The sequence below is a fragment of the Ostrea edulis genome, chromosome 9, assembly GCF_947568905.1.
Source record: "Ostrea edulis chromosome 9, xbOstEdul1.1, whole genome shotgun sequence".
NCBI lineage: Eukaryota > Metazoa > Mollusca > Bivalvia > Ostreida > Ostreidae > Ostrea > Ostrea edulis.
In genome coordinates, this window is record NC_079172.1 from 39,853,204 (window position 1) to 39,866,824 (window position 13,621).

General features: G+C 34.4%; 1 protein-coding gene across 2 annotated transcripts in view; it reads right to left on the bottom strand.

Annotated features, from left to right (window-relative positions):
- LOC125660482 (1-deoxyxylulose-5-phosphate synthase YajO-like) overlaps positions 1–11,172 on the bottom strand; it is a 31,600-nt gene extending 20,428 nt beyond the window's left edge. Inside the window, exons 1-7 of one of the 2 annotated variants that reach the window (XM_056149181.1) lie at positions 11,021–11,172; positions 10,567–10,700; positions 10,203–10,353; positions 8,798–8,971; positions 8,614–8,711; positions 6,174–6,355; positions 404–543 (exon numbers count right to left, since the gene is read on the bottom strand). In XM_056149181.1, coding sequence (XP_056005156.1) covers positions 404–543; positions 6,174–6,355; positions 8,614–8,711; positions 8,798–8,971; positions 10,203–10,353; positions 10,567–10,700; positions 11,021–11,101 — 960 coding nt within the window. In that variant the 5' untranslated portion in view covers positions 11,102–11,172. The remainder of the gene's footprint in view (positions 1–403; positions 544–6,173; positions 6,356–8,613; positions 8,712–8,797; positions 8,972–10,202; positions 10,354–10,566; positions 10,701–11,020) is intronic. The other variant, XM_056149180.1, reaches the window with a different exon arrangement.
- Between the last annotated feature and the right edge of the window lie 2,449 nt (positions 11,173–13,621).

Genomic DNA, 13,621 nt, shown 5'->3' on the forward strand with positions numbered 1-13,621 from the left:
GCATGCATAGAATGTATGCAATTTAGCACAATTTATTGTATTTCGGATACCATAAGTGAATAATGGAAATAACTACGGACGTATAATGTTGATATCATACAGTCCTAAATGATAACTTTAAAATGATAATTGATATCAATACACGTGTACAAAGTTATACGTTTGATATCAAAGCTTATATCATTATAATCGGGTAATTTTAGCATTTGGAAAAATGACGAGGTGAGGATTTTTAGTGTTTTTACTCGAAATATTTAAATCATCAAGTAGTTGTGCTTTTCAGATAAACTGCACACAAAAAGAAGATAAAACAGTTATATTGAAACATTCATAGTTAATCAATCAGACGAAGATCCTCACCATGCCATGGACAACAAAAGGGAGATAAATCTGGAAGCTCTACCTGTTCCTTGGATAGGCGCCAGTTTGTTGCCGACCCTATGTTGTCTTCTAGTTGCTCAATGGAGTTGGCTCCAATGATAACAGAGGCAACCACGTCCTTCTGAAGCAGCCACCGGATTGCTACCTGGGGAATGCTCTTTCCTGATGGTAAAAATCGACAAATACAGATATTAAATATCGACAAATACAGACATTAAAAATCGACAAATACAGATAGTAAAACTTGACAAATACAGACAGTAAAATCGACAAATACAGAGAGTAAACATCGACAAATACAGAGAGTAAAAATAGACAAATACAGACAATAAAAATCGACAGATACAGATAGTAAACATCGACAAATACAGACAGTAATCATCGACAAAACTATTGTATTATCTTCCTTTAAATATTCAAGACTAAGTTATCATTTAAGGTGGGTCCTTAGTCCTGGATTTTTGGGGTTTAGGTAGCATGTTTTTGTTTGGAATCAATAAATTAACATTCAGAGTAATGAAAAAAGGCAAAACAGTTAAGGGTTTCCATATTAATTTTCATTACATACACCACTAAAGTCATATACCCCGATGTAGATTTTTATGAAATTCATTGGAAACAGTTATTTGTTGTTATTTTAATATAAAAACAACAAACTATTTTTTGAATTGCATTTATTTATCGGGAAACATGTCAATAACTAAAACACATGTAATTTTCAAAATGTTCATCAAGTTTTAGAATATTATGTGCAAAATTATTGAATTAGCGTTATTCCCCAAAATGTTAAAAAACAAACAAATGTGGACGCATAGCATGGTTTACATATCGTTTTTTCTGTTTATATTAGTAGAGTTACATCTGTTATAGTTATTCATGGGAAAAAATCCATAACTTTCCTTAATAATTTCAAATCTATAGCTTCCAGATTATGTATACCGTATACCCCCATCAAAAACTGAAGTCTGGCACCATACAGCTGAGCTATTTAAAATCACTCGGGATTAAAATTTTATGTAATTTCATGAAAAGACACAGATAATGATTCCTTATCACCTTGGTAAAATGTTTGTCAAAAATAAAGGAAATCTATCGCATTATGGACTTGATAAATAATTGAATGAAAACAGAGTTATTGTCCTTGGATTCAATATTTTGAAACATATCATTGACTATTCAAATTTAACTAAGAATTTTGAAATATTTTATGGCTAACAAGATTTTTTACAATAACTATTGAAAAAGATTCCAACAAAATTTACGTTCCTATCATTAAATCATTGACTTTGCAAAATCCTATGACGTCACAGGAGTGTGGAACTACGTTAAAGTGTATTTTATAAATTTTAAATAGATAATTATCCTAAACTAAGATTTTAAATGTATGTAGATGTATACGATCCTATGATTTAATTCTTATTGTATCCTTGTCTTTGATTGGTCAAATTCAAATTAAGGAACGCAGGTTATATTTTTATGACCTGACGGTCTTTTCACTAACCGATCGTAGATCGTAAACGTACGATTACGTTTACAATCACTTTAACGTGCACGTATACGAGCGTTTTACGAAACATATCGTAGTCGTAGCACTTAATATTGGGATTTACGTCCAAATGTTTAGAACTCTTTTCTCTGTGGAGGTAGATTTGAAATAAATCTTACTGTAGAAAGAATTATTAATTCATTATTCCGATTTTATGATTTTGAATATATCCTTATCGTCTGCAGTAATCTACATGTATATATGTAGCTATGAATACAAATACAAATATTTATTGGCACAAACACAATTACAATAATTGGCCATTGACAATCATTAGATAATGTTTACTCACTTTTCATGTAGTCTTAAGTAATTGACTTCTATATTCAAAACAGCCTCCTTATAAATTTCACAGTAATTTTCAAGACTTTATGTATACCACTATTTAAATGTACTTATAACATGCATCTTTCATTGTCCAGAGTAATATTTTTTTTGGTTATATTATAAATGTTTCTAAAGTAGGTGTTTCTTAACTTAGAATAAGATTTACATTGAAAAAGAAAATGAATTTCATCCTCAATCACATCAGTATTGCAAGTATTATAACATCTTTCATTTATTGATGTGGAATTATATCTACCACTTTCTATTGCAAGTTTATGTGCACTCAATCTAAAATCTTTCATATTTGTACTTTCAAGAAGCATGCACACTATATTTGAAAATTGGTTGCCATGGTAATAAAATTTGAAAATTGGGCTCCTGAAGACGAATTTTCCTCTATTTCCTGGTAGTTTGAGACCTAAGAATCACGGACTGATTTTATTGTCAAGGATACCAAAGTTACGGGAATTCTATAAATTGTTTTTAATGAAGAATTTATATGAAAGAAGTACTGAAACGAAACATATTACTTGTACGATGAAAGAAATATAGTCTTCAGTCTGTAAATCTCGCATGTTCAAAAGTTGATGAAACAATTACACTGACGTCACAATGCACGGGACACCTACAACTCTCCCTGAGATGTACAAAGCAAGAGGCCCATCGGCCTTCTCGACCACCTGAGTATTAGTTAAAAGTATCACGAATCCGAAGGACTTTAAAATCTAGAAAAAATTATGTTCCGGGTTCTAATATTCAGCAATAGTATAAAACAAGATGTATTCTTATAAGTCTCAATATATCTGGCAAATTGCCAATCCGAAGCTAAAGTGACCAGGGTTAAAATGTAAATATGTTAAAAGAGTATTTTATAGAATTTTTAATAGTTTCATTGTTATTGATATCTGTATTGATATAGGGAGGTGACCATTCTACATTGATCCAGTGCCTTTTTATGGGATTCGAAACTGTGACTGTGAGATGTATGAGAGTTTGACTTCTAGGCGGGCAATTCTACTTTCACTTTAAACGGTAAGTTGAAAAGAGCATGCTGCATCTTTGATGTAAAATATCTCGAAAAGGAATCAAGGACCCTATTGCAAATTTGGCCTTGTTGGAAAGGTTAGGATGTTTGCAGAAAGTTGATATCTGTCATTATACTGGGAAATTTGGTTTTTGAATTAGGAGGGGTTGAAAATGGGTATATTTTCCTCATTTTTGTTGATTTTTTACTTCCAGGATGGCAGGTGCCTGAGTGTATTTCGACCCATTTCCAGGCTAGCAGCAGATGTCATAATGGACCTTTAAAATCTTTTACATGTGTACTTTCAAGAACCATATACATTATTTTTGAAAATTGGTTGCAAATTGGTAATAAAATCTGAAAATCAAAATATGGGCTTCTGAAGGCGAATTTTCCTCCATTTCCTGGTAGTTTGAGACCTATATCTTTAATACCCCCATTAGTTCCTATACTGATGAAAGACTTTATTTACATAACATGAAATATGTAGCATTAACGCGATATGACTAATTTAGACCCATCCTAGAGTTAATACCCGGGGGATGTGAAATCACAATTTTGTTACATGTACATTTATATTCTTTTATTCTTTTCCTAAATATGCTTTTTACTTTTTACGCTGCATCAGCAAACTTAAAGAAGTCTTTCAAACCATAAAGACAATGATCCCTGTAATAATTTTGGTTCCACCCTGGAACCAAAACCTTTATTCCTTGAGATCATGTACATATAATATAGATTTTTTTGTAAAAGACTACCTACTACTTCTAAATATCCATTTAGTTTCAATTCATTATTAATAGCAATAAAGAAATGTTTTTTTGTTTTTTTTTTAGACATAAACGCTATACACCAAGTTTGGCCCTGCCATAAAGTTAGAACATCTACCACGAGGCTTATGTAATTCACAATTTTGGTAGAGACCTTCCTTCTCTACATCGCTGCATTTAGTTTTCCTTACATTGAAAATGGTCAGTTTTTGACATTTTTTGCTCCGTCCCAAGGACCCCATGGGTGGAGGAATCCTGTAATTTACAATTTATATCCCCTTGTCCCAAATCTGCTTCATACCAAAATTTGGAAAGAATTGGACCGGCAGTTATCAAGAAGTTAAAAATGTTCAATTAATGACGGACGACGCGCGACGACGGACGCAGACCAATTGCAATAGGGCACATGAGTTTATTACTCAATTGCAAGTGACCTAAAAACTTTCCAAATTCTTTTGGAAGCCACTAATCAATATTAGATTCTTTAAAATTCTCAGAAATTTATTTCACGGAGAACAAACAGGAACCGTAAAATATTCTTATTCAACAAATAGTGCCAACCAAAGGAAATGAAATCTGGTATTTCAAGTGATAGAATAGCATTCATTCCGAAGATGGGGTATTTGGCTAATATGGGTTGAATTGGACAACTATACAGCGTTCAAATTTTTTCCAAAGAAAAATGTTTCTATTCAATTCCTGACTGCTGTCATGTACAGTGTATATATGGATATATATCGATATTTCCGTGCCAACAAAGTCGGTGAATTTTGCTGTTTTGTGGAAAAATGATCGATGAGTTATGCGTGGATTTATGTTTATTTTTGAATAGGTAAATTTGATAGTTCTATGGAAAAACGCATGTAGAAGATCGGAAGAAACCCGCGACCTGGGAATGAATTGCTGTCCAAATATTTAAATATGACATGGATGAAGTATCCGGGACGGAGGATTCCGTGAGTGAGGACATCCGTAAGTGGTGTCCGTTTAAGTGTCGAATCCGTATAGGGGTTACAATCACGGATGAATCGCTTGGTCGCATTAAGGGAACCGTGGATAATAACTGAGTCTATGATTCTATAATGTACCGTAATTGCAAAGTAATTGTGATTGTTTTATTTCTCTAAAGTGTCAACAAACTCAGCCAGGTAAATACTACCACAAAATGATCACAGACAGTGCCAGAATGGCGGTCATATTACTCATTTACGTGCATGTATAGGAACACTTACGATAGTCTTACATGAAAGGTGAAGATAACGAACAGTGATCAATCTGATAAATCCCATAAGCAATACATAATAGATAGTTGGGAAACACGGACCCCTGGACATACCAGAGGTATACCATTCGTTGAGTTACGATCGATATTGGTCGTAAATCGCAAGTCATAACTTTAGTGAAACGGTCGTACATGCTAACGACTACGATCGGTTAGTGAAACGGCCGCAAGGTCATACTCGTATAATATGCCCCAGAATTAAAGCTATTCCTTTAACATTCGGATCTGCTTTGAGAATAACTCCAAAATACATCATGATGATGGTCATGAATAATGTTTGATCCACGATATGAAAATTGCAATACAAACTCTAACGTATTCAAACAAAACATAGATGTGTTTCTATGCATTTGAAAAAGTGAAAATATTAAATTAACTGTTATCAATGTCATAATTCCTATAAAGAATACAAAATTATGAGTAGGACAAACACGGGCCCCTGGACAAACCAAAGTTGGGATCAGGTGTCCAGGAGGAGTAAGCATCCCTTGTTGACCGTTCACGCCCGCCTTGACCCTATATTTTGAACAGATAAAGGAAGTAATCCGTAGTCAAAATTAGTATGTAAAGTGGTATGAAACACGTCAGACACCATTCGACCAATGATAGGTTGTATGGGTAAATTAGATCGTTATAACTACCATAGAATTTGCGAAATGCTGACTTTAAATGAAACTGTTGAAACCCCTGTAACATCAACTTATTTGTCAGTAGCGTGCTGCGATTAAAATATTATCATTCGAAGAACAAGCTCGTAGATATCGAATCAATAGAAATATGTAAACACCATATGCACGTGATAGTGATATATTGCTATATGAATATTCATTCTTTTAACTATACCACAATTTTTGGCAATCTTTTTCATGGCTTCTAATAGCTTCCAGAAATCTTCTTTGTTATCGTACTGACTCCAAGCAGGGGCAATCTCCATAGCCTTTGATTCATCTTGAGCAACGAGTCCAATCCGTCCCGCCGATAAACTAGGTCTTGTACCACGTTTATATTTACCAGTAAGCATTCCACTGAAACGATAAAACAGACATGGACCGATTAAAAGTATCTTTATGTACACACACAAGTCTAATCCAGCCACGTTTTATAAAAGTCACGAATTCGCAATTGCAGTTTGTGACTTGAATCATGATTATAATTTGGTTTTTTTAAGATATGGTAGATATCTTAGGTTAAATACATATAGTTATCCTAAGTTACATGTCTATATTTAAATTCACTGAATCTTTTCTCGTCTATTTCTTTTGAAATTGACATTGCTTTCATAATGCAATAAATACATGTTTATTGCAAACATGTTCGATCCGGTTTTCTAGTACCACCTGTCTGCAAAATCATGACCAAATATGGAGTGTCATCGAGATTAAAGGGTACATTGGCTGTTCCATTAAATGTAACAAATGGGTCAACCAAATGATATTTTATATCTTAATTCTAGTTTTATTATATCTTTAGATAATACATAAAAGTATGAATATAAACAATAAAATGTCTTTCTTTGTTGTTTCATCGGGTGATGAAGGTAGCAATCATTGCAGAAAAACCGCTGGTTATGCATTTTCTCTGCAGTGCTAGCCATCTTCATCATGCGATGAAACAACAAAGAAAGCATTTTATTGTTTAAATAGATATTTTAGCAATCTTTTGTTCAATACACGTTGTTACTATTTTAGGTAAATAAATACCACAGCTATCTGAGGCCATGGATGTAAACATATTTTAGCTACCTTAAGTTATACATATTTTAGCAATCTAAGGTTAAATACATATTTCAGATATCTCAGGTTGAATACATATATCAGGTATCTCAGGTTAAATACATACTTTAGCTATCTCAAGTTGAATACATATTCTAGCTATCTCAGGTTATACATAATTTACCATACGTTACATATATATACATGTATACACTTGGCAATCATGTCTTATAAAGATCTTGTAGTTATCTTATGTTTTACACACTTTGGCTGTATACATACACTATATACCGGCCGTATTGGCTCTGTGGATAGACCATTTCGTGATCGTATGACCACATGTCGTAAGTTCGAACCCTACTCGTGCCATCGCCGCGTATACCTAAGACAAAAATATGTAGTGATTGGTCCTTTGTCAAACGTTCGTCAATCAGAAGTTAGAGTCGCTGGTCTTCGGATGAGATCTTAAAACTCAAGACAATCTAATTAAAATCAGATCTTCTCTAACCGTCCAGTGTAACGGTTAGAGAAGATCTGATCTTATTTATATTGAAATCAAGGTAACCGTTCTGTTTCGCAGCAGCTATGCCACCATGAATGACAATCACTGCTACGGCTCTAAGCTATATGCAAAGTTCTAAATGTGGCACTTCATTTACAGCTAGTGACTTGTCGAAAAAAATTAAACATACTTGAAGGGACGTAAAACAAATAAACAACAAATATACAGCTATCCTGCGTTTTCTACTTAAATAAATTACCCTATCTGGTTTATTGACATTTACAGTGTATCATTTCGGTTATTGATGACAGAAGCTGCCCTATCTGGTTTATTGACCTTTACAGTGTATCATTTCGGTTATTGATGCCATAAGCTTCCCTATCTGGTTTATTGACATTTATAGTGTATCATTTCGGTTTTTGATGACAGAAGCTGCCCTATCTGGTTTATTGACATTTACAGTGTATCATTTCGGTTATTGATGCCATAAGCTTCCCTATCTGGTTTATTGACATTTACAGTGTATCATTTCGGTTATTGATGACATAAGCTGCCCTATCTGGTTTTAAATAGGATTAAACATTCTTTTTGAAGAATTTATCGATGTATAAACTCTGGACATTTTACTCACAACCTGAATAAAAGTGCGAAGTTGTTACATTTTTACCCCCCCCCCCCCAAAAAAAAACTTCAGTTGCTATTTGAACTATAGTTTGTTATTATACTTATGTCCTTTCTATGCATTTAATTATTCCTAAGGATTGTTTTAAATTGTTTTATATGTTATTAAGGTAATTATAGCATTACATTAGGCGCTATATATTAATGATAATAATTATGCATTTTAATTCTGACACTATGAACATTTTATTCACATGTATGTGCACATCGATTTTATATTATTTTTTCTTTTACATTTGTAAAGCGCTTTAGAGAACTATTGCTGATAGGGCGCTATATAAATCTTTTAATTACAATATATGAAATATGTGTTGTTTTATAACGAATTCCTCCAGTTAACAGTGTTACGCTCCAGTTAACAGTATTACGCTCCAGTTTACAGTATTACCCTTTTAATGGACTCCATGGTAAAACCCCGAGATTTTCCTGTTTACAGACTTGAAATTCTTCAAATTCCGGATGTCGGCAAAGTAAGTTGTATTGTTGCTGTAAAATGGATACAAAATGTTACCATTATTATCGCTAATGTAAAACATGCGTTCTATTTTGTTAAATCTGGTTTATCCACATACCTGAAGACTGACAACAGCCGGGTACCTGCCGGACTTGCAGAGATCCACCACTTTCTGCATCTGCCAACCACACAGGTTGCACACTCCGATATAGCGCACCTTACCAGCCTTAACCAGATCTCCGAGGGCTTCTAACCACTCCTCAGGGGGAACGGCGAAGTCCCAGTTGTGAATCTGTTAAAACTAAGACTCATCTAAAACAAGTAAACTACAATATAATAGGTTAGGACCATTGTATTCAATAACAAAAAAGTACAAATTTAAGTTATGTCTTCTATAATGACTGTCATCTTGCTGTATGTGAACAATTTTCTGTGGACGGGAGGAGATATATTCATGGGTGGAGTAATTGTGCGTTGTAGTATTTTAGACACTTTTGGGTACCTTACAAATGATGCACTAAAACTTTGTAATAATAGTTGTTGCATTGCTGATTACGTTATCGAATGATATCCGATGAATTTGTCCACGAGTTTTGACAACTAGCAACCAATTTATGTTTCTCAACTGTAGTCCGAAATATCTGACGTTTTCCTGGCTTTTTATGATTTTGAGATTTACCGTACGAGGAAAACGTCAGAACCCCCATTACGTAGACTGGAAATTTCGGCATTCTCGGGCCGATTTTAAATACTTGCGAGCCGAATTCAATGTTAAACTCATAATTAATCAATAAAACGATGCTTCTTGTACTTATTGATATCGATGAACATATTTACAATGTATGTGAAGAACTGCGAATTTCATATCCACGATTAGATTGAAAGATTTCCTCTCCATCTTGTATTTATGGACCAAAATCTACAAGGAACTTGAAGGAGTGATATATATGTAGACATAAGCAACATTTAAGATAACAAACGAGAACATGTCCGCCAAATCAAACAATCCCCCGAAACATGGGATATAACACTTGCACGCGTTTCCTGCTGCACGTGATCATTATTAATTATATAGATTCTTGGTAGGGTATATGGATTCACATTTCCTTTCAAAGTTTATAATAGCACAGGAATACATATATATAAAAACTTTGACAAGGAGTCCATATACCCTATCAAGAATCTACATAACGAATATGTCCTACTGCAAAGCGATCAATGTAAAAATCACCTCATGTTTTTTGTTTGTTTACAAACACGCAGACGATAAATATCATTATTACGTCACGAGCGGAGCTATTTTTAATATATGAAGTAAACAAATGGAATTCACAAATAATTTCTGAAAATGCTAAAAATAAAACATAAATTAAAAAAAAAAAGTTTTTACTAAGCGGATGTATCGGAGCCTTTTCGTATTCCATCTATTCTTGGCAAGGTACATGTACATGACCTCATATTTCCGATTTGTTGTCCAATCAAATGTCTAGATTTTTCTCTGCAACAGACCATATTAATATTACCTGATAGAGGTCTATATAGTCCGTCTGAAGCCGTTTAAGGCTCGCCTCACAGCTCTGCATGATGTGTTTCCGTCCTAAACCAACGTTATTCACATCATTTCCCATTGGACTTCTCACTTTGGTGGCAATTACGAATTTTTCTCTTTCTTGTCTGTCAAAAGAATGTCCTAATCGTGAAGAAATTTTTTTTCCTTGAATTATCTCCTGCATAACATTCTAAGTCTGTGTGTATTTTAATGCGGGATCTTATACAAAATCAACAACTCATTTATGATACCTAAAGCCACCACTCTAGTAAACATGCTACGCAGACCAACCACTCGCCTATGGTACTTTCAGACACCCTTCTGGTATACATGCTTACCTAACCAACCACTCGCCTATGATGCTTTCCGATACTCCTCTGGTATACATGTTTGCAGTGTCGATGAAATTTCCACCGAGAGCAGCGAATCGGTCCAGGACTTTGTGAGATGCATCCTTGTCCAACTTGCCGATCTACTAATACAGGAACTTTAAGAGACAATTAGGAATTAGGAGAGCACTCTCTGGTTTTTCATGCAGCCTTTGAGTTTCCATAATTCTGATTTAAATGATAAGCTTGAAACTGAATAAATTGATGTTCTAAAACGTGAACTTCCTTGAGAATTACACATGGGGATGGTAATGAATTGATTCAAATTTTTTTTTTTAAATACTCGAATTACTTTATAAGATTAGCAAAGTTGATATCCAAAGTGTTGTATCAAAGTTTGATTTGACTTTAGTTAATATTCCCATGTTTTTATCGATGGGTTTTATATTCAAAATGCACTCACCTGTGGTTGGCCGAATGTCATGGCCCCCAGACATATGTTGGACACACGCAGTCCGGTACGGCCGAGGTAGTTATACTCCATAGTGAAAATCCAGGGAGTCTTAGTCAATGCTGTACACAGAGTTACCCCTCAAGTTAACTGCAGAAAGTTAAATTCAGTGGTATGTGGTTTATTTGATATCAATTGAGGTCATCCGATATCTCTCAGGTGATATACGGAGGCAGCTTTTCGACAGGCAATAATTAGAACATTTTCCTCTCTTTTAGGGGATGATCGGGTCAATTTTCAGAAGATATGACATGCGTGTATCCTACATGTCATATCTGCTGAAAATTGCAGGAACAGTCAATTTTGAATCCCGTGATCGCTGTTCAAAGTGATGGGCAAAATCATTATTTTAAAAAACATCTTGTTTCTTTGGAAAATGTTGTTAATACTCAGAGGAAAAATAATTCATCTGCCATTTTGACCTATTATATGTTTGCGCTTTCTATCAATACGCTCAGTGCAAAATGGATCGATGTTCACGTTTCTTGATTGACTTAACTAGTGACTTAACTAGAAGTACCAATAAGTGTTAAATCAAATAGAGACGTCACTAGGTGTAGGAGAACTGTTAAATCATAAAGAGACGTCACCAGCTGTAGGTGAAGTGTTAAATCATATAGAGACGTCACTAGGTGTAGGAGAAGTGTTATATCATGTAAAGACGTCACTAGGTGTAGGAGAAGTGTTATATCATATAAAGACGTCACTAGGTGTAGGAGAAGTGTTATATCATATAAAGACGTCACTAGGTGTAGGAGAAGTGTTATATCATATAAAGACGTCACTAGGTGTAGGAGAAGTGTTAAATCATATAAAGACGTTACCAGCTGTAGGAAAAGTGTTCAATCATATAAAGAAGTCAACAGGTGTAAAAGAAGTGTTAAATCATATAGAGACGTCACTAGGTGTAGGAGAAGTGTTAAATCATAAAGAGACGTCACTAGCTGTAGGAGAAGTGTTAAATCATATAGAGAGGTCACTAGCTGTAGGTGAAGTGTTAAATCATATAGAGACGTCACTAGCTGTAGGAGAAGTGTTAAATCATATAGAGACGTCACTAGGTGTAGGAGAAGTTTTAAATCATATAGAGACGTCACTAGGTGTAGGAGAAGTTTTAAATCATATCGAGACGTCACTAGGTGTAGGAGAAGTGTTAACTCATATAAAGACGTTACCAGCTGTAGGAAAAGTGTTCAATCATATAAAGAAGTCAACAGGTGTAAAAGAAGTGTTAAATCATATGGAGACGTCACTAGCTGTAGGAGAAGTGTTAAATCATAAAGAGACGTCACCAACTGTAGTAGAAGTGTTAAATCATATATAGACATCGTCAACTGTAGGAGAAGTGTTAAATCATATAGAGACATCGTGAACTGTAGGAGAAGTGTTAAATCATATAGAGACGTCAACAACTGTAGGAGAAGTGTTAAATCATATGGATACGTCACTAGGTGTAGGAGAAGTGTTAAATCATATATAGACATCATCAACTGTAGGAGAAGTGTTAAATCATATATAGACATCGTCAACTGTAGGAGAAGTGTTAAATCATATAGAGACGTCAACAACTGTAGGAGAAGTGTTAAATCATATGGATACGTCACTAGGTGTAGGAGAAGTGTTAAATTATATAGAGACGTCAACAACTGTAGGAGAAGTGTTAAATCATATAGAGACGTCAACAACTGTAGGAGAAGTGTTAAATCATATGGATACGTCACTAGGTGTAGGAGAAGTGTTAAATCATATATAGACATCATCAACTGTAGGAGAAGTGTTAAATCATATATAGACATCGTCAACTGTAGGAGAAGTGTTAAATCATATGGATACGTCACTAGGTGTAGATGAAGTGTTAAATCATATAGAGACGTCACTAAGTGTAGGAGAAGTTTTAAATCATATAAAGACGTCATCAGCTGTAGGAGAAGTGTTAAATCATATAGAGACGTCAACAACTGTAGGAGAAGTGTTAAATCATATGGATACGTCACTAGGTGTAGGAGAAGTGTTAAATCATATAGAGACGTCACTAGGTGTAGGAGAAGTGTTAAATCATATAAAGACGTCATCAGCTGTAGGAGAAGTTTTAAATCATATAGAGACGTCACTAGGTTTAGAAGAAATGTTAAATCATATAAAGACGTTACCAGCTGTAGGAAAAGTGTTCAATCATATAAAGAAGTCAACAGGTGTAAAAGAAGTGTTAAATCATATGGAGACGTCACTAGCTGTAGGAGAAGTGTTAAATCATAAAGAGACGTCACCAACTGTAGGAGAAGTGTTAAATCATATATAGACATCATCAACTGTAGGAGAAGTGTTAAATCATATATAGACATCGTCAACTGTAGGAGAAGTGTTAAATCATATGGATACGTCACTGGGTGTAGGAGAAGTGTTAAATTATATAGAGACCTCAACAACTGTAGGAGAAGTGTTAAATCATATGGATACGTCACTAGGTGTAGGAGAAGTGTTAAATCATATAGAGACGTCACTAAGTGTAGGAGAAGTTTTAAATCATATAAAGACGTCATCAGCTGTAGGAGA